Raw genomic sequence first — 21,742 nt, forward strand, 5'->3', positions numbered from 1 at the left:
TTCTTCTGTCTGCTTTTTTATCTTTGCCTTTATCTTACTCTTTCGCAACATACTCTGGAAAAAAGAATAACTTTTTAGTCCTACTTTCTCAAGAAAAAAAGAGGTTCACATGAATAAACTGTTAATTTATGTGTGTATTTGTCTCTTTTCCTCGTCAAAAGCTTTTGAAGCTGGCTGCCCTCCAATCATCTTTAATCTGCCTTGATTTTACAAAATGGGATATAAAGCCTACAGTTCAGCGCAACTGTCACAATTCCAACAGTTTCAAGTTTGTAGCAATATTCCAACCAGCAACATGTTTTGATCCCCACGCTCTGCAGAATGTTTTTACTTTTCTCCTCATTAGGCTCTTTAATCTTACAATGCTGGCGCCCATCTCCACATAAGGCCAAATGGAAAACTATTCGGCTTTGCACAGCTAAGAACAAAAGCCAAACTAAACACCTGCTAATAAGGGAACTGCTTTATGCTGAAGGCACGGTGCTCACTAGACTCAGCTCCAGAAGCTTTGCATGAAGTCTCCTCTAGTTGCTGCATCCATCTAAGGTTGGATTTGCTCATGGAGTGTGGTTCACTGATTCGGTTAAGTTTCAATAAATAGTTTACTTTTAATTGGAAATGCTGTATCAGCTGGCTACGTGTTTCTCTGAAGGAAATTTGCAAGCTGCCTCTATCAATCCAGAACTGTGTGAAGCAGCTGGTTTTAACATGCAGACTCTACAAACTTTCCAATGAAAATGAAAACCTCAAATAACACATTTATGCCACTGAGAGAAGGGCAACAGAAAAACATCCAGCCTGTAAAAAATAAAGAAACCCTCTGTCAGTTCTAACATGGCATCCAATAGGCTACTGAGGCAGAGAATGATAAATAAAGCAAACAGGTCACTTAGAGAGTATTACAACACAGAAGATGGCCTCCTTCCTGTCTGTAACAGTACCGCATCAAGGGAGAAGAGCAAAGCCTAAGAACCCATGGGTGAAACCTGCACAGAGCACATTTGCTCCCCAAATTACAGGGTTATCACCAGTTGTGCTTCTTTTGAAATGTTTGCACATTTCATACCATTATGTATTACAGATGCCCTAGGGGAAACCCAGTATAGGAAAAGCAGTGTGCTCTTCACAAAAGTCATTTCACACTCCTCTATGATAAGCAGCATCTTTTCAAATACAGAAGTTAAGACTGAGACTGCTGTGAGAAGTTTCCCAACACTATCCTGCATTATTCTTTAGCTTCTAAAACCTTACTGTTAACACTGCTGCTTTTTACTCTAAGATAGGGGAAAATGTCTGGACCTGCAATAAGAGAAAGAAAATGTGGTTTGCTGGTTTGCTCTCAAACTTGCAAAGAGTCCATTTCAAAAACACTTACAAGAATGAGATATTCACTGAATCACTTGCCTTAGTCTGAATAACAAATGTGGTTTTCATGTAAACGGTGCTGTCACCAAAACAATGATGACCATCACACATCTGCCAGCATTTGTCACAAAACTGAATAAAACAGACTGAGTGTCCTTAGAAAGAGCTGTGATAACTGATGGTTTGATACCCTAAGCAAATGAGTTATCTGCATTGCAAATCCATTTTCACAAAGGTGACCTGGTCAATCCCCATATGGAGAGCAGAAGCAGTATCAGCCTTTAAATTCACTTAACTTCTTCAGTCTGATGAACAAAGTAGCAAAGTCACACACACTAGATGGAGCCACTTACCTCTTCCAGGCACAAAAATAGCCAGAAAATTGGCTCTGAAACGGACATAAAGAGGGTGGGGAGAAAAAAGGACAGTCTCAAATAAACACAAGTGCTTATGACAAATTGCTTACCTAGTTGGACAAGATACTGAATAGTTAAAAGTATCATGTTCTCCACACTTAGCAGCTGACTGCTGGTCAAACCCAAGAGATCCAAATCCTTGTTTTCCAGCTGTGGAATCTTGTAGCAATTCACCAGCAAGGGACTTACAACAATATCACCGACATTTCCATAGAAATAAGGTAAAGTGCCATAACCTTTGATAAAAGAAACAAAAAAACCCCCAGAAATTCACAAAATACACCACTACATGAAATGTTGCACAATGTATACATTTCCAAACTTCTCCTTAATGTTATCTTGCAAAATATACTGCATCAGTGACTGTTCTTGGCATTATAATTGCTTACAAAATAAATGAGATAGGCCAGTGATCCTTTGCTGTATTTTACAAGTGATTACATACATTTGCAAAAACTAACAATAACTGCATACCGGCAGTATAATAATTATTGTTATCCAAATACAAATGAGAATATTATCTATTTAGGTCTTACCCTGACCTTTAAATACAGATTCTCCATAATATAGTGTACAAAAAAAGAAAAATCAATGGAAGGAAAAGTACATTGATCTTAACATTATAAAAGCAGCGTAAGTCACATTAGCATTGATTCAGCCACTGTGGTATTGCTGTGATTGATTTAACCTTTTTGCCACGTTTCCATTCTGTTTTCATAAACAGGGTAAATAAACATCAACAACTAAACATGCCGTTCTGTAAGGTAAAGCACATGAGCACAGGCTAACTCCTCTTTTCCTTGAGAAAGTTTTCATTTCAAAAAAATTTCCACACAGATTTTGCCAAACCCATCTATTTGGGTACATCTGGTTCTGTACTATTCATAGGACGCTGTTTCTCAGGACCACTAACATTTAGCCTAACTGAGGACTTAACTGGCGACTCTCCAAGAGCCTAAGGGCCGCATTCAATTTGCACTTAAGCTGATGACTGTAGGCACCCTCATCTTTAATAAGGAAGTGTTTCTCTGAAAACCGTTAGAGCACCACGTTAGAGCTTTAGAATAGGCTTCTAGAAAACAGCACTAAGCAAAACAAACCAGAAGAAGTGTAACCCTATCCTTGATGGTTTTACTAGTACACGGCCCTGTTAATTCTCTGGGAATTGTGTGTATTAGGATTATCTGTGCAAGTGAGGACTTGGAGAACTTCTCCATTTCTTCAGGAATGATAAACTATGCCATGGATTGGATTCACAGGCATGTTCTGTTAACACTGAAGCTACTTTATACAACCATCTGTTTGATGCCGGACTGAAAAGAGATTTAAAGAGCCAAAAAAATTTTGGCAGTACTAGCCGACCCATCTTTGCTATGTAGTATGACCAAGTAGCTCAGCTTGAAAGGGACATTCGCATTATGAGTCATGCTTTTAAAGTAAAAGCAATGTCTTTCTAAGGGTTAACAACGTACTTTATACAGCTAATGGATTTTAAAAGCCTGATCTGTTATCTCAGTTGCTTACAAGAAGTATGGACTACAAAAGACAAAAAGTTATTATGATTCACTTCTGGTTAGTCAGTTCAAATAAATTTTCTGGTTCTCATGCAGAATCCCCTGGGCATCAAGATCTGGAGTATAAATGCTGCAGGAAATATTTGCCTGTTTTGTAAGTTGTTTACACTGGAAAGCTATTTTCATTGCATGGAAATACTTCTATTCTTGGATTTTACAAAAATCTTATTTGTACAAAACTTCAATTTGGCCAGAGGTTTTGTATAAATTTGACCTAGTTGTGACTCATTTGCAAATCAGGCTCTCCAGAAATCGCTTAACTTCCAATTTTAAGTGTTGAGCAACTAAAGCAAACTATCCATGACAAACTGACTTCGTGTTGTACTTAATGCCAGAACCAACAAAAAGAAATCAAAAACCCCTTTCTCCTTGGGGAGCATGCATTTATTCAAAATGCAGCATTTGATTCCCCAGTGTAAGACTTACCTATCAGAATCACTGGTCTGACTCCCGAGTTATTCAGCAGGTTTTCAGGAACTATTACAGTCTCCCCTGCTGGGATGGGTTGAGGCTGTAAAATTCCAGTTAACATGGATTGAGGAACTGGGACTGACAAAAGAGGCTCTATAAAATAAAGAAAAGAGAAGCTTCCATTACTAAAAGGCTCATACTGTGATTTGGCCGTATGAACAAATAAAAAAAATTACTGCAGATCACTAACTGTAATAAAATTCAAAAGGTCTCTGCATTTCCTGCTATAGTTTTAAGTAATTTAAATTAAGAGCCTATATCCTCCTGTAGCCCCACCCCTAAAATAAAACTTTTTCTGACCACTGAATTGTTGGTGGGAGTGAGAGAGGAAAACACAGGTTTGAATATGCATCTTCAAACAAAGCCAAGTACTAAGCCAAAAGGCCACCTCTAAGATGGAGGCTACCTCTCAGTACTGCCTCTCAGTACAAGGGAAGAGACTGCTTTGACTTCCGACATAGAATATATGTAGATAAGAAAAACAAATACAGGCCAAAATCTCAAAGTTGTCCTTAGACAGTTGCTACAAGGATAAAAATTAGGCTTCACTCATGAAAGAGCAAAAGCAGCTTTCACAAGTAAAAAGAAACAAAGTGCAAGAATTTTGTAATCTGTAATGAGGTTTCAGCGTGAGGTCTGTTTCAGAAGTTTCTCAGGCTTCATTTGGTGGTTTGTAACAGATTTTTCAAACAATGCCATCAACAGAAAAGCATCATAGGCAGCATGAATGAATGCATGCATGCATGCATATGTTTTAGCAGTGGAATTGTTTATCCAATAGAAAAAAACACTACGAAAGACTCATGGAAAATGGAGTACACAGCAGAGGTAGTGGATTTGTGGAGACAAACTCAACAAAAGGGAGGAGATTGCCTTATATCACGTATCTTCAGCAGGTCTCTGAAGCTAGAAATCTACAAAAGCTGCGATTGATTTGAGCTGCTCAAGTAGGCAGGCCTGCACTGCCATGTAACCCTTCTTCCCATGATGAGTGTCTCTGAAAATCAATTCCAAAATATCTCAAAATCAAGCCCTCCAAAGCAGAGTGAAAAATATATTGTGCATGTTGACAATTTTTTTTTTTCTTCCTTGTATATTTATTCTCCCACTCTATAGAGACAGGAATAAGTAATTGTTTACTCCCCTTTACAAAGTATTCTGAATCCCACAACCGAAAAGTGCTTAAATAGTGAACAGTTTTGTTGATAGCTATGTATAAAGAGGTACCTACATGGATATTGATGAGTATTCACACATACTCGTATTTAATCCTGTTTCATATCATGATGTTACATATCCCTCTTATAGCTTTTCCATGCACAACAGACAGTTGGTCTCACAAACTTTATGCTTGTAACTGAAGATGACCTAGTGGACATCAGCGTCCTTTGTTAGGCCAAAATTATATAAAGCCCTTTTTCCTGTTCAGGAACTGAGTGTACTGTTTCTGTAGCATGCCACACCAGACTGAGACACAACATTCAAGGTGAAGGCTAATGGAAATCCTTCAAATATGTTCATATATCCATACACCTGCGCAATTTTAGAAGAACTGAGTTACATTTGGGGGACTTAGATAGCTTTGGATCCTTATTAATATTACTCTCCTCTTCCCTTCCTCTCTCTCCTCCAATAATTTAACTTTCCCATTGTCCCATCTTAGATTATGGCAACAAGAACCAGGCAATCATGTGTGTTTTTCTGGGGCATCTGAGAAACTCTCCATGGTGTCCTTAACTACTTCAACAAGCTTAGTCATGTTTTCTGTGCAACACTTAAGAGAAGCAGCACAGGGCTATTGGTGTGGCCGAGTACAGCTTTCTACAAATGAAATCTGCATGATTCAAGTTTTACCTGTTCTTGCCGAAGGCCGAATTGTAGGAACAGGTACCGCTAAGCCAGGAGGAGGGACTGGGGACCCAGGAGACCATCCCCGGTGACGTTTCTTTGGTGGTCCAGAACTGGACATTGATGCTGAGAAGGAAAGCAAAAACTAACTCTGAACCCCATCCTCCCAAATGACCAGATTCCAGCCCACATTTCCATTTCACATTGGTGGTGAGCTGGTATCACGCCACAGAGCGTCAGAGGTTTACACCTACATTTACACAAAGCCAGACTACGATGTGAAAAATGTTACCTGTGTTAAAAAGTACAGCATTATCATTAATGGTCATGCCAAAAACCAAATGGATCTGTAAAGACTGAATTGCAGAAACAGCAATAATGGGAAGAAGAACAAAATCATGAATTTCAGGCTCAACAGCCAGAGCAGCTTAAAATAAAAGAACGGAGAGGTTTTCTTTACCTTGGTCTCCAGCTGCACAGCCAGGGCTTGGAGATGTCGAGTGAGGCATTGGCCGAGAGACTGTAGAACTCAATACATTATTTCTTCCTCCATTAGCGTTTCCATTAGCAACATCAGTGGCACGCAGTGAAAGAGGAGCTGAGTACAATAAAATACAGAGTGTGTGGCTTGAGACAATCTTGAAAACAAACAAACAAAATAATACTGCGGCATGCAGACACAAAGAACAGGGCAAGATGCGTGACTGAAAGACACATAGTCCAGGGAAGCATGAAGTGTACTTGGCACAGAATAATCTGGGGCACAGGCTGTAAAATCCTAACGTTGAAACGGGGCCTCCAGATTTCAGGGTGGGGAGGATAGGTGGAAGAAAAAAATCCAAAACAAACCCCACTAAAATAAAATAGAAAATTACACACAAAAAAAAAAAATATTGGGAAGTTTGCAACACATTTCTTTAGACACTGAAAATCTAAAAACATGCACATAATGAATTCAGTTTGTAAAGATTTCTAAGCCTCTCTGGTGCACCTATATATTTTTCTGCCAGTCGTCCATGTGCCATACACAGTAATTCACTACAGGGCTCTAATCTAAAGCTTTAGCAAGGGAGACTGGGCAGAGAAGACAGGACAGTTTGCTGTAAAGTATACATACTCTAAGGATTACTGAGGCAAACTATGCTTAATTTTGCTACCTCTGCCTAAGACAATTCTCCAGTCCCAGCAGGTCTGACACCCTGCCAGGACCCACTATATCCAGATCACGAAATGAAACTACAACAACAGAGGATCACAAGAAGTTATCCTCACGCTTCTGAGCTTCTTCTTTTTCTTTTTCAGAGCCTAATTTTTGCAGAAGAAAAAGAAAAATAGCATAAACTGCATAGAGCAGACATGGAGCCCAGCGGGGACTACAGCTCCTTGCCGTATCTGCCAGCTCCACAAGGATTTCGCTCCCAGGAACGTATTCCAGGAGCAACAGCAGGAGATGGTGCAGCAGCTTGCTGATGTCAGCTGCAACAGAAAGAGTTTGAGATGTGGGTATTTGGTTTGAAACAAGGTAACGTGGAACTCTCCAGCCATAGTCATCCAAATAAATTCAGGCACAAGATTCTCAGGTTGCCAATCAGCAAAATTTGAATAATATCACTTGCCCACTGTAAGCTCCCCATTTGTACTCTGAGTCAACGATTTGGTATGGACAGATACAGCGGACATGGGTCAGTTACAGAAGTGGTTGAAATGGTGGGAAGTAATTTCAGTGCATAATAAATTCTCTTTCTTACACAAATATGGAAGGGGAAAAGGGTATTTTACACAAAGAACTCTTAATGATTCATTAGATACAACATAATAATATTATATATATATAACTATATATTGTATAAAATAGCAGATATAATACATCATTTATAAAATGTAATGTTCATGTGCATTTATAAACCAAATAAATCTATATTTTTTCTTATTACAGGGAAGCATGCTTGAATAAGTGTGATAATTTTTTTTCATTGCTTAAAGGACTAACCAGCTAAAGTAATAATCAACCAGAATATCACAACAGAGTACTAGTGAGGGATTTAGAGGCCACAGTTGAGGGTTCCAATTTATTAAACACACAAAACAGAAATAAATAATTAAAACAGTACAGATATTAAAACTCCTTTAAATGAGACTAAATTCCACTTAATGTATCTGGAGGAACTATACCTGTTACAAATGCAGAACAACACAGCTCTCAGTTACTGAGGCAAGAATCAGCGTCATATCAAGAGGTGACTTTTATGCTCTCCTAGATATCTTAGGAAGTGCAAAGAGGGATATGACATACACTTTTACCAGAATGTCAAATCTGAAAGCCAAGGTGTGGCTCAGTTTGGGGATAGTAACGGCCATGGAAAACTTCTGTGCAGAGGACTGCAAGAATATGAGAGTTTTGGAGAATGCTAGTGTAGTGAATGTTTTCCTTTCCTTTTTCCACCAAAAAGATGACTCCCTTATTTCTTGGCTGTTAAGCTGATAATTCCCTTGGCTCCCAGCTATCCTGGAAAGCAAAGCTGTACCTGCAGCAAATGCCTTTCCTACGAGCTGTACTGACAGAGCCAGAGGTTTCACAACGTTCTTGTTCCGGGATGGGTCTTGAGTTCCACTTAAGTTAACAGCAGAAGACGATTTTGCTGGACTGAATACTGAAGAATCTGAGGAAAGAAGTTGTTTAATTAAGTAATGATTAAAAACTATATATATGTATGTGTGTATGTAATTGGTATTATATACACATGATCAGTCTCATACATTTATCTGGACTCATCTCTGCATATAATGCAAACAATTTTTTTACACGCCTAAAAAATCATTGTGCATTGGTATCCTTTAGGATTTGTAACAAACATTTAACTGGGCATTTCTATAGAATCTCATAATCTACTGATTGATCTCTTTCACAATATTTTGTATGAACATACACTCGAAACATATTTTAACTGTAGAAAGGGCTATCTCATTGCTCCTTAAAATACCCCTGTGGGATAGGCAAGTAAACACAGCTATCCCATGTTACAGATGAGAAAGCTAAGGCAAAGAGCTCACGTGACTTGCCCCCAGCAAGCATAGGCAATAAGCACTGGAATAAGTTGCCTAAAAAGGTGGTGGAATCTCCTCACCTGAGATTTTCAAGAACAAGTTATCGAACCTCTGTCAGACACAGCTGAGCTTGATTTAGGGCAGAAAAAAATATCAAGCACATACTCTCCTTGCAGCACTACTGTCTATAAGGCTATGAAAAGTGTATGCCCATTTATAAGTCTGGGTAAGAAATGAAGAGTATCTGAGCCCAAACTCTTTGCATGAATTAACAAACAGCAACTCCTTAGAGCACTTTACCAAGGCTGAAAAATATTAGCCCTATTTTATAGATGGATAAACTGAATAACAAACAAATTCTAATACCTGCCCAGTATAAAACTGTGAATCAGAACTGATTCCAAACCTCTCAGCATGTAGGCCCCTACTTTAACATCAGGCATTTAATATCTGCAATTTACTTCCAAGAAAAATTTGACATTCGGATGCTGATACACTGACAAATCCAAATTCTTGTAACTGGGGTGAAAGAATATTAACTCAGCGTTTGTCCAGAAAGTAGTTTGCAACAAGTAGGCAAAGTAGGCTAAGTTCACCTACAGATGTCCTAGTAAAACAGCCAGGGAAAGAAAACAGAAGGCAAAGACCAACTTGATCTGCCAAATACATTCACACTCAGGCCACACACCATTTGGCGGAGGAGGGTGGGGAGGAGAGTCTGCTTTGCCAGATGGAGTAACTGGGATGGGGAACGAACACAGAAGCCTCTGCTGCTGCTGCTCCACCAGAAAACCTTGTCACCTTCACAGGAAATATGCTGAATGGCTAACAAAATAGACCACCAGGTCAGGGGCTTTGGAGGAAAACACTGGTGTCTCATTAAATATGATGTAGCAAATATGCAGTGTTAAAGCTTTCCTCAAAGTAAGCTGTCCAGAAGCTTTAGGGGTTTTTTTTCTTCTCTCTAGTTCTAATATATTTTCTTGAAATTTCATCTATGAATGCAGATGTGGCTGGTATATGTTTAAACATCACACTGGTACTTAAGCAGAACTTGTAGTACTACCAGTTATTAAAATTGTTCATCTTTCTATTGTAAAACCCTGTTTCTAGTTGCTTAACACCCTTCTAACACCTGAATTGAAGTTTTCTCTCTTGTGTGTCTGCCTAAAACTCAATTTTTGATTCTGTTCAAGGTTTCAGCCATTTTTGCATTGCCAGTCACCTCTCCTCTGCAAGGGAACTGCATCTTCCCACTCTGTTTTGAAAGGGGGACCCAACACCTGACTGCAATGTCATGGCCACACCGTAATGTCAGCTTTAACTATGGTATTTCAAAATTCTCTTGTATTCTAATTTCTATCACGAAATTACCATTTCAGTGCAGTACCCTGTGTATGCCCATAACTGTCTACCTACAGGTATCTTCTAGAACTTGGAGAAACAGAAAACAGAAATATTTACACAACTTTAAACGGAAAAAATGGATATGAGTTGACAATAAACTGAAAACAATTTCAGAAAGCAACTTGCTAATAAGTACTCCCATTTTAAAGCAACCGAGAATTCAACTCAAAGTACAGCTATGCAGAGCCTAGGAGAGAAAAAGTCAGACCTCCATCATAGGCGACACATGTCAGAATTCACGCCACCAAAAAAAGGGGCCCTTCCCCCTTCTCCCGGTCACAGGGGATTCATATGTATGCATGTGGCATTATCTTCACTAGAAGATAACAGTAGAATGAGATGAAAAGGTTTTGACAACTGTGACCTAAGAGTACAAACAGTGACACGCAGAAAAACCAAGCAGACTGAAAATCGCACTGAGTGATAAGGAGAAAGCAGTACATAAAAGGTGTATCTATTAACTTGGCAGGTACAATAGAAGACAAAGCTGTGTAAATATTGGACCACTTGTTGTTTCAAATAAATAGGTTCTCATGCATCTGCACAGTTCTCATGCCAGGATCTGGAAGCCAATGGATCATGCAATGAAATGTAGATGTTTAAACAACACTCTCATTTCATTTTCACCAAAGCCTAAAGCATACAGCTTCCTAAACAGAGACAGGGGTGACCACCTGGGGAAAGTGTCTCTGAACATACTGATCAGTGATTACAATTTCATAAGAATGCGTATGTTCAGCTTTGATTTGTTATTCCTTTTTAACATACTTTGTAAGTGGAAGAAGTATTTTAACAATCCTGGTTTTTCATCTGCATTTCATACTCCTCCAGAGAAATATATGTTCTGGTACATACATATCAACCAATTACAACAACTAACAGAAAGTTTTCTCCTGATTTTAATTTTTCAAGAAATAGCACAAAACAGACACAAAAACATATAACAGCATAGATGAAGCTGCAATAAAGCAATGAGAAAAAAAGCTCAAAGAAAAGCACCTTGGCTATTTGCAATAAATAAATGAAATTAAGAAGCCGCTTCTTTGTCAGTCGATGTCCATTTGATTTTTATAGTTTCTCCTTGTTTAAGTATGTAATTAATAGCTTTCTGGAACAGTTATGAGATGCATGCTAGCTCACGTAACACAAAACCACTGTATGTGTATGGGGAAATTGCTATTCTAAGTACACCCTTGTGTGAAATAAAATTTAAATAAATAAATAAATAAGCAAGCATATAAATAAAAGCTACCCCCTTAGCCCCAAAAGAAGATTATTTTCCTTTTCAAGACAAATAACCTAGTCTATATACTAAGTAAACACCTCCCTATAAATGTGTAATTCAAGTTTTTTTGAGTTCTACAAAAAATTAAATGAAACAAACACAGGGAGACACAGAATCAAATAAATTAATCAAAAGATCTCTTAATACTTTTTAATCGACTATTCTTATGAGGACTAAGCTAACCTTCAGCCTCACCTGGGTCTTAATCTTTCACGAAGCGAATTTTGAAAGGCATCCTCCCCGCTGTAATCTATACACGGCTTGAGGTAAATACCCAGTTGTTTACAGCATCCCTGAACCACCAATATCTGAGGTAACTTACCACCCCCAATGGTTATCTTTATAGCACTTTCAGCTCCTACCTGTCTGAGTGAACCCTGATTTGTATCCATTAGCTGATCCACCCTCTGGGGTCGTGGACGGTGACACCGAAGAATTTGGTTTAGCAGAGAGGCTAGCAGCAGATGATTGCCTGCTTCTACATTCTGCAAACGAAGCAGCTACAGTACATATTAACAAGGCCTGCCTTCCAGTAGGAAAGTTCAGCAACACAGTGGCGAAAGGTGACAAAATGTTAAAAGCATACATACAGCACGTACAACAAACAGCGGCAAATGGCAGCATTCAACGAAAATACGGCTCTCGCAGTTTAGTCAACTTTGTCTTCTAATTAAGAAAACCTCCCTGGGGGCCACTCAGAGGGCCAGGCAAATACAGACCAGATGCTGCAAAATGGCAAGAGCCCTCAGTTCGCAGCTTCCAAGAGATCTGAAGGTATCGGGCATATCCCAGGAAACACTCAGCGACTTCTGTGGCACAACCTTTATACAAACCGTCATATGTTGCCTTTAAAAAGAGTAATTGTGCTGAAACCCAGATTCTCAGTAAGCCTCCACCAAACTTTCAGGGAGATCCCAGTGCTGTGAGTGTCTGTCTGGATGAAAACTGAGTTGGGGGAAGAGAAAGTCACCTTAAAAATCACACATTAATCCATTTTTAAAACTGAGATCTAATCAGGTTTTGTTTGAAGAGAAGGGGGTGTTTAAAAGCGTTTCTCTTCTTCTAATTAGACCTTTAATGTAAGTGAAGGGTTACCAGATGGATGGTAGCAATATGGGGACAGAGCCTATCAAAATAATGCCCATGAGGTCGATTCTTGGTCGATCTTCTAAACTTTCATGGGTGCTCTAAGCACCTGCAATCAGCATATAACCAAAACCAACTCCATTATCTGCCTCTTCCACATGTGCATTACCCCTGACAGCATTTACCAGGACACACACCAACCCCAACTGCATGAACATCAGGGAGGAGTTTCAGAAAAAGGATTCCAAAATTAAAATAAGGTTTCCTTTTTCTGTATTTGGAACTTCAAAAAGAGACTACCAAGTTAAATCTTTCTGTAGTTTTTGTGAAAAACACTGCTGAAAAACACATCCACTCTAAAGCAGTAGTTAATTATACTCGTAACTGAGAAAAGCAGCTGAAGCCAGGATCCCTTTGAACCGCTAACTGATACAGTACTATAATCACTCATACAGCTCGGTGATAACCATCTCTCTCTGGTGTCATGCTGCCATTCACATGAGGATGTGAGTCTTCAGATGCGTGTCCTGTGGAGCTTCTTCTCTCCTCACATCATCCTCTTTGGCAACAGGCACCAGATCAAACTCTGTCTTTAATGAGTGAGACCACAGCTGAGGAAGACAGGCAGTCTGCATATATACCAACTTAGTAGACAGAAAGTAGGTAAACCATTCTCTCCTTGAGTCTTTGCATGGCTCTAGTTCCAAAAACCTGCATCCTCCAATAACAGACCCCATGGCTACCTTGCCTTGCGGTGACAAATGTCATCTCTTCAGCACATAACAATATTGCACAGGCTGCTCTGGTAGAGGGTAAGCCCAAGCATAAAACACACCGTAAATGGCAAGAGTATGCAAGATTTCTCCTCTTTCCCTGGTATCGGTGACCCGAACTTTGTTAATCTTATGGCGTGCTAGCTATCCTCAGGCATTAGACAGATTGAATTGCACCTGCTAAGATGAATATCAGTGGAAAGCTAATGTTGGAACCCTGGCTGTGAGTCATCTTGCTTCAGGCACAGAAAAGAATGAGCAGACTGAGCAACCTTATTTCTTCTACCAAGATGGCTGCACGTCGCAAGAAGGGCAGATTTAGGGCTCCCACTGAAAGCATAGGGAGATGGAGGAAGACCGTTTACGATTGCATGGTAACTATTAGGACTTAAATAAATCTCTTTGGCAAAATCCAGACTTCACTGAAATCAGTGGGAATTTTTCCTTCAAGTGGTAAAGAAATTAATCTTCCACAGTTACTTCTGAATGCACATATTTTCAACAGCAACTTTCAATTTCTCATTCAACATCACACTAATATTAAAAAAAAAAAAACACCTAAGGCACCTTAATTACCTTTCCAGCAAATAAGGGGTCCCTTTGACAGTACACCTTGGGAGCTTCTTACTAGGTAGTATTTTAAGTGCTTCTGCTTCTTTGGCTGAGTGGTTAATTTCAGGTTGATATGATTGGAAAACTCTGTGAAGTATCGAAATCCTCTTTCTCCACAGCCTATACAATTCCCAGAAAATCCTGGAAGAATGAAGCAGAAGGTATACACACGGATTAAATGACTTGTGCTATCTGCTAGGAATATGGCCATTTTAACCTACCTGCACATCCATTTCAGAGCGACTGGAGGCCTCAGCCAGACAGCTTCTGTAGATGCCCTGCTCAGCACACGTGTGTCAGGAAGCAGCCAAATACAGGCAGATTTTAGTCTTAGCTTTTCTGAAACTCTTCCATCTTTCTAGGTCATACTAACTTATGCCAAAATCCTACCACCAATTTTCCACTCTACACAGTGCAGAGAGGAATAACTACTTGGAGGGGGGAAGCTATGATCCCACGCTAGGAAATTTCTATGAGGGTTGCCTATTTTACTTCCACATTTCTACATTAAAAAACATAGGATCCAAGCTGCATGCTTCCCTCTCTCAAAACAGTGGCTAACCCATAGTAGCCACTACAACTTCATGTGGCTAAAATTAACCTTAATATCTAGTGAATTTTCTCTGAGACTCCTTATACAAGGCATTTTCCAAGTAAGCTGGACCTTACAGCTTATTAAGGTCTTAAAAGCAATCATTTAACGTCAAGATTGTCATGGCAAAAGTTAGGAGTGCTTCAGAATGTTTTTTAAAAACCTACAACCTTTCATGAAAGTAACATATTTAGGAATAACCACAGAAGACCGCTTTTCTGCAACATTTCCAACATGGTTTCACAGAAGGGGGTGAAATTTTGAGTTGAGGTCTGGAGGACAGGGTCCAGACTGAGGATTATATGCACCCTTATTTCCAGCGCCATTCACAACTATGTTAATGGCAATGTTGCACATAGATGGCAGCGGTCTAACATCTCCTAGAACAAAGCACAGGGCATGTTCTGAAATGGGCCTGCCTTAAAATCCTTGTTTAAATAAGCCCTCTATAATCTAATGCTGAACAATTAAACTCCTCTGGCTTATTTGCCACTCCACTCATCTCTGAATCACTTTCAACCCTTAATGAAAAAATATTTTATAATCTTTCTGGAACATCAATAATGATTGATGATAGTGCTGGGCTGAGTAGTACCTAACAGAAATGCTTTGGTTTTGTTTTTTCCATTTACTAATCAGTTCAAGATCTGTAACAGAACCAATTTCTCATCCTCACTAGTATCATTATTTTCCACAATGCCAAGCACCTTGGAGAATACTGGTTCCTACCAGTCAGCCAAATTCATAGTTTTATGAAAAAGATATTCAGTCTTTTTAACAAGATGCATTTTCCATAAAACTCTTATTAATTAGGCCATTGTCTTTAGCCTTACTGTGCCTCACTATCTTCTTTTACCATCATGTTGCTGAGGATGCCAAGAAGTAGATTTCTTCATCCTGTTTCTCCTGGGACTGAATCAGTCCTTCCCTTCTCCCTTGCAACCCACAGGAACTATTGGTGCATCTCCATAGCTGTCAGAAAACAGTCATCAGGGTCTCACAGAGCTACCGAGTCAATTCTTTGCTCATAGGTACCAGTTACACAGGCCTGGAGGCATTTAAATATGTAACATCAGCAATGCCAGAGCAGAGTTGTGAGTCACTAGATGCATTATCAAATCATATCAGAGATGATAGATGGATACAAAGCTGGAGGAGGGGAGGAAGGCTTACCAACAAAGACAAGTAGTACCACATTTAATCAGACTAAACACCACCCGTCTGTCTATCAGATAGTTCTTATTGATCAACTCCTGACACTTCCCCCGCTCAGTGGGGGAGCAGCTCCTCTGAGGATGGCAGTATACACCAGAGTACCCCATGATCCCTCGTCCCCAACCATACCCAGCAAGGGCACATCATACCACAGCTCCCATCTAACTCAGGCCAGTGGGATTTCTGCCTCAGGTCCAAAGGTTTACAGTGTAGTAGCATATTAAATGTGTTTAAGGGAGAAATAACATTAAAGCTCATAAGTACAAAAAGGAGGTGTTTTCAATAGTTATGCAAAATATTGCTAGTCTGGACCAGAATTTAAACAGTGTGGTTAAATCAGGGTATTTATGCTTTATTGTAATTTCTTCCCTGTTGAAAGGTCTTTCTGAGTATATTCTAGGCAGCACAATGACTGCAGGGAGAAATGAGAGAATAAACTCAAAACAGGCTAAAGGAGCCAAAATACATTAAATCACTTTTACTAGCCTGTTAAAAGGTGTACCAGTTGTGAGCCAGGCAGGAAATCTAGGTGCATATACGCCTGTCTTCAATCACCAAGAAGCATTCTTGTATTAAAATTTTAAAGCTCAAAAACGTAACCAATTATGACGTAAATGTTTTTTTTTTTTTCCCCCCTATGTATTAGATTTTGAGAGGCAAACTGCCCTCAGAGCTCCTATTGAGAACAATGTCCCTGGTGGAACCAAGGGCAGAATTTGTCCCCTAATCCACAGAAAAATAGATAGCTCATCTTCTACAGTTGCATGAGCATATTTCTTCTTAAATGAAAATGCTGTAAGCATCAGTAGAGATAAAGAGTATGTGGATAGTTCACATTTAGAATGCCAGGGCTGCAATTGACTTATGCCCACACAGAAATCGCCGAGCTTCGATTGTGGTTAATTGTGGAATCGGGGACTTGTTTTAAAATGGGCTTTTAAGGCAGGTTCAGCTATGGATTTAATTTAATAAAAACAAGCCTGTCCTCAACATATTTCTAATAGAAGGTCATTAGCTGAAATGACTTTAGATAATTTTGAACTGACCTTTTTCTCTGAATTATTATGGCATGAAGAAAAAAAAAAATCTCTTACCTAAAAGTGCATTTTTTCCATGATCATCTGGCAAAAACCGCTTGTCAACAGCGCAGACTAGAATGTGCTCAGGAAGGTTGGGAGATTTGGCTCCTACTAACAGGAAACCTGCTGGGATATCAATTTGCTCCATGCACAGAGATACTAATCGTAAATCCTTGCCTGCTTGACAAAAACCTACAAAACAAACCAAAACAAATGATAAATCTTCAAAAGATTTCATTTAATTTTCTTCTTTTTATGCATTCCAAAAGCAAATGGGGCTTCACAACTTGATGCTGTAACCGGGGGTTTTAATATATCCTTTTCAAGGGAAATAGAGGAAATGGAGATAGCATCTCATCAGATCCACTAGCTCAGGGTTTCAGAGACAACAGATAAACATTTTAAAGAGATCCTGAACACGTTCAGGCAGAGAAGTAAGTCTCTAAAGACTAGACATCAAATGGCTCAGAAACTCAATTTTTCAAAAACATTCAAAATAAGAAGGAAAGTTTGTGATTTTTTAACAGAAAACAGCTCTTAAACATCCGAAAACATATTTTTTCTTTGCCAAATTTTAGTTTACAGTCTTTTTTCAAGAGAACCAGTTTTGTCTTTGTTGCTTGTAACAGGCTGACATTGGTACATAAACATCACTAAGTAATACAAAGCAATGATAAAATTTCACGACTGAAGTTTAGTACTGACTACTAAAGGAAAAATATTTAAAAATCTAATTTTTGACTTGTCTATACATTTTAGGAATTCCAGCAAGCAAAACATTAATTCACTGGTTTTACAGATGTACAGCATGTTTTCTGTAAGTCTCCAGTTGAGTCTCTTGAAGTCTCAATGGACTGCATGACTTCAAGTCTCCAATTAGTTTTTTTTCCCACCCAAATACACATATGCGCACAAAATAAGAACGTAACGTTGGTTCTTGTGCTACGGGTCAATGTAGGGCTAAAGCCAGCGGCAGAAGTGGGCAAAACCGGGGACTGGAGTGAGCTTCTGCTGTTCCACGTCCTGCAGTGAGCAGGTGGCAGGCTGGGACACCCAAAAAAGCACAACATGGCAGCCCAGAGCTGTGGCCAGGCACCGCAACAGGGCCCTTGCAAGCTCAGGACTCAGGGTGAGCTTGGCAGCCACCCACCAAGCAGCCACAGTGTGGATTTTCAAAAGGTTGGATGGTACAGCTTAGGGCACTTCAAATCACAGAGCAATTATGGGACCTCTGGAGGTCCATCTGGTCCAATCTTTTGCTTATACCAAAACCAACTTCAAAGTTAAATTCTTTTGTAAGTAAATTAACAACATCCAAAGACTCTTCCATTAGCTTCAGCACTGGACTTACAGTGGTCACAATCACCCGTCACTTTTTAGTACAGCTCCATCATATTATTTTTCTCGAGCAACTTCTATTTTCAAGCAAGGAAATGACAGGTGTGAGAGAAAGCAACAGTCGTGTGGCTTCCTCCACAGGAAAGGTACAATCACACCGGGCTTTCCAATTTCCCTTAGGCAGAAGTCAATGAAAGCACTCCCAAGTTTTATGAAGAACCAGACTATTATATTGTGTTCCCCTCCAATTCTCACTTCTCCAGCTGCCAGATCAGTGCAACAGTCTGGCCTCACACCTCTCCCGGCAGCAGCTGGTGGAAAACCCCCCTATTTCAGGATGTCCAAAGACATGACACATTTATCCATTGACCACCTCTCTTTCACTACAGCCATAGAAATATCACAACATAGACAACACATGCATGCATCTGCATGAATCAATATTTCAAAAGAAAGAAAATAAAAATCATAGTGTCCTGTTTTAATATTATTGTTAAAAACAAACATATCAAACTAAATTAGAAATTATTGTAATACCTAGTAAGACTTCAGCTATTTATATATAACTTACACTTAATTCAAAATATTATTCAAGTAGTCCACAGTTGTTACAAAAATTGTGAAGAAAAGTCAAACCACTGGAGAAGGACACTGACAAAGCATCTGGAAACACAATGCGATCGCAGCTTAACCAACAGCCACCTCAGCCATTATTAATATCTGTGTCTGCACTCTTACCTACTGTGCTAAAACCCATAGTTTAAAACTTCAGCAAAGACAGTGAAAGCTAATGTTGTTTTTTGTTTTTATCTCAGAACTGTACCAGGCAAAGAGCATGCGCAAAGTGGAATGCACAGAGTCAGCTAGCGTGAACTTCCTGGCAAGCAGCAGCTTGCTGAAGACAGGGTCCAACACAGGTACAGTCTTGTGCCTACACCCACAATCCGCTGAACCAGTTCTTGGCTGAATAGTTTCTTCAGTTATTCAGTCAGCTTGGTCCCAGCAGCAGCTCATTTGAGCTGAAAGCTAGCTTGGATTCACCCCTCACACACACCTTCTTCCAGCCAATGAATTAAAATGAAGTGCCTAAAGTTTTTATTTACAAATCAGCAGATTTTAGTGATAACTTACCAATAAGAAGGAACCTATGTTTTAGGGGAAAAGCATTAAAACTGCATATTTAAAGCAAAAATTATTCTTTTCTGATTAGATGCAATTTGATTTTAGTATGTTAAACTCTTTTTAAGGTGTATTCCTTAGAAACATATTGATCCTAATCAAACGGAAGGCTAGGTACCAGGCTAAGTATTATCTAGATTTTTCAATGTAGTTTAGAAAGAAACAGTTGCAGATAAACATAGGAACAAAATAGAATTTGCTTATTCAAATGCTTATGCCATTTGGGTATTATGTCTAGAATTTTCAAAACTGGCCTTAAATATTTAGCTACTCAGATTTCACTGAATGCCTGACATGCTTAGAAAATACCACTCTACGTCTAGATTTAAAATAGAAAAATTACCCACTGCTGACAATGTGGGCAAACAGGAAATCTGTAGATAAGGATAATGAAACAGCAAGTGCGGTAAGATTGCAAGACAGATTTAAACCTGTGCTTTTACACAATTACTCCTTAGCCTTGTCTCTACCTAAAAATTTTCAGATAATGCCCAGAAGCACAAACAGTGACTAAAAAGAGGCTTTTGAATTAATTCTGAGTAATAGCAATACTAGGACACCAAAGAAAGCAGGATTTTGGTTGTCAATTTTGTTAACAGTTATGTTTCCATATAGACTTGCTTTCAGAAAGAGCACACGACATTGAGAGGGCTGAAGATCGTATGAGAAGCTTAGAGCCTCTTTGGATGCTTGAGGGTTTTGATGTCCCAGTGAGATGAAGCAACGCTCCAGCACTCCACAACATCCGAGACGGAAGCAAAGACTCTGCTACCATCCAGGCTAGGAGCAAAACAACATCAGCTACGCTTTGAGCAGCTGCACATCACCAGTCTCCTGAGTCCCCAGGGGAGAAGGTGCAGGAAAACCCTAAGGAAACCCATCACAACATCTTAACAAGTTTATAAGCGTTACTCTGTAACATCTTAGCAGTACCCACCGAAACAAACGGATGTATTTCAGTCTGCTACCACAGGCAACAGCAGCCTCTTACCTGAGAGACTGCTGATCTGAAAATATGTAATATTTCCCACCATTTAGGATGTGGAGGACTGTACTGTAGAAATGCCACATCCTGCCTAATGCGCAAACAATACCTAAAGTTTACCCCCGTATCGTCTCTTACGCCACCCAAAATGCTCTCAGATCCCTTCCATGTTCCCCTTCTTCCTCCTTGCACAATCTCCTCCGGCATCCTCCTCTGCTTTGGTTGGCGACATCTCGGGATCAGAGGTATGTATGTGTAGACTGGCTGGCCAGCACATGCCTCTGTAATGTTCAGGCTGTGTAAGAGGAGAGCTGCAATTACTTTTCTGCCCCAGGGGACATTAGTTTGGGGACACCAATGTCATCCAACCAGCTCCTGAACTTCATAAATCTTGCTGAAATTTAGTACCTTTAGGATCTCTACCTCTCTACCAGAAGTGGCAGAAAGCAGCTACCGGCTTCCCAACAGACGGGCAGCAGAGCTCACAGGCAACTGCTGAAACCTCGTCTTCTGAGGGAGCGAGACAAGTAACAGGGCTGACACTGAGGGTTTCCTCTGGCTCCCCTTCTGCAGAGGGGAAAGGGATCCCGATGGGTGCGCAGCAAGAGGGGGCAGCACAGACAGACCCTCAGAGCCTCCGGGGGCTCTTCTCTTGTTTATTCAACAGCTGCAACAAGAGAGCCAAGGAGGGCTGCGGAGCTTGGCCAGGTACAGCTGGGGCTCACTTTGACCGGGAGATAGGGAGAGAATGCAAATCTGCTTCTGTGCAGTAAAAGTCTTGAATCTTCCTTCAAAGACAAGCAGGTGGTATGTTCAAGAGCCCTTCATTATCCTTCTTTCCCTTGGCTTTTACGGCTGCAAATCACTCTTCGAGTTTTAAGTTCCTGCTGCTTTTTTAAACTGAATGAGAAAATTCCACGTGAGAAACATTAATTTGGAAGCAAGTAACTGACTGTGGGGAGAGGAAGGAGAGATTAACCCCTTTCTCTGCTATATTTATATATATAAAATTGTATTTTTCCAACTAGCAAGCAACACAGAGACCCCAAACCTTTTTTTCTTCTGTTTTGAATGATTTTGCATTGATATTTAATTATTTGTGAGAGATAACCATTTCCACATTAGGAATGACAAGACATGATGTCTCTGTACAAGCAGAACTTGTGCTGCCCATGTTTAAGATTTAGAACATGCAAAATCCATTTACATTTCATAGCTATTGGTTTATAATTGAGTTTGCACCTAAATTTCTATGTCAAGCAGCACTAGCACATACAACTCTTAAGAAAAAAGAATGGCACTTCAGTGTCACATTTACCTACGTACCTTTTACGGACATCTAAGTATGAAGAGGAGAAAACCCATGAGTCACTAAAGCAAACCAGCTTCTCTTTATGAAATTGTTTATCAGTGTATAATTATAAAAAGTAAAAGCACACAGCTGAGCTGTTCCATTAAAAAAAATCATCTTC

General features: G+C 39.7%; 1 protein-coding gene across 10 annotated transcripts in view; it reads right to left on the reverse strand.

Moving 5' to 3' along the window:
• GREB1L (GREB1 like retinoic acid receptor coactivator) overlaps positions 1–21,742 on the reverse strand; it is a 143,923-nt gene that overhangs the window by 41,219 nt on the left and 80,962 nt on the right. For 6 of the 10 annotated variants that reach the window (XM_076329868.1, XM_076329863.1, XM_076329867.1 and 3 more), the window contains 8 exons: positions 16,784–16,960; positions 13,847–14,023; positions 11,774–11,911; positions 8,200–8,334; positions 6,135–6,272; positions 5,681–5,800; positions 3,782–3,919; positions 1,832–2,017 (listed from right to left, as the gene is read on the reverse strand). In XM_076329868.1, coding sequence (XP_076185983.1) covers positions 1,832–2,017; positions 3,782–3,919; positions 5,681–5,800; positions 6,135–6,272; positions 8,200–8,334; positions 11,774–11,911; positions 13,847–14,023; positions 16,784–16,960 — 1,209 coding nt within the window. The remainder of the gene's footprint in view (positions 1–1,831; positions 2,018–3,781; positions 3,920–5,680; positions 5,801–6,134; positions 6,273–8,199; positions 8,335–11,773; positions 11,912–13,846; positions 14,024–16,783; positions 16,961–21,742) is intronic. The other 4 variants (XM_076329873.1, XM_076329870.1, XM_076329869.1 and 1 more) reach the window with 2 other exon arrangements.

The sequence above is a fragment of the Aptenodytes patagonicus genome, chromosome 2 (genome assembly GCF_965638725.1).
Source record: "Aptenodytes patagonicus chromosome 2, bAptPat1.pri.cur, whole genome shotgun sequence".
NCBI classification, from domain to species: domain Eukaryota; kingdom Metazoa; phylum Chordata; class Aves; order Sphenisciformes; family Spheniscidae; genus Aptenodytes; species Aptenodytes patagonicus.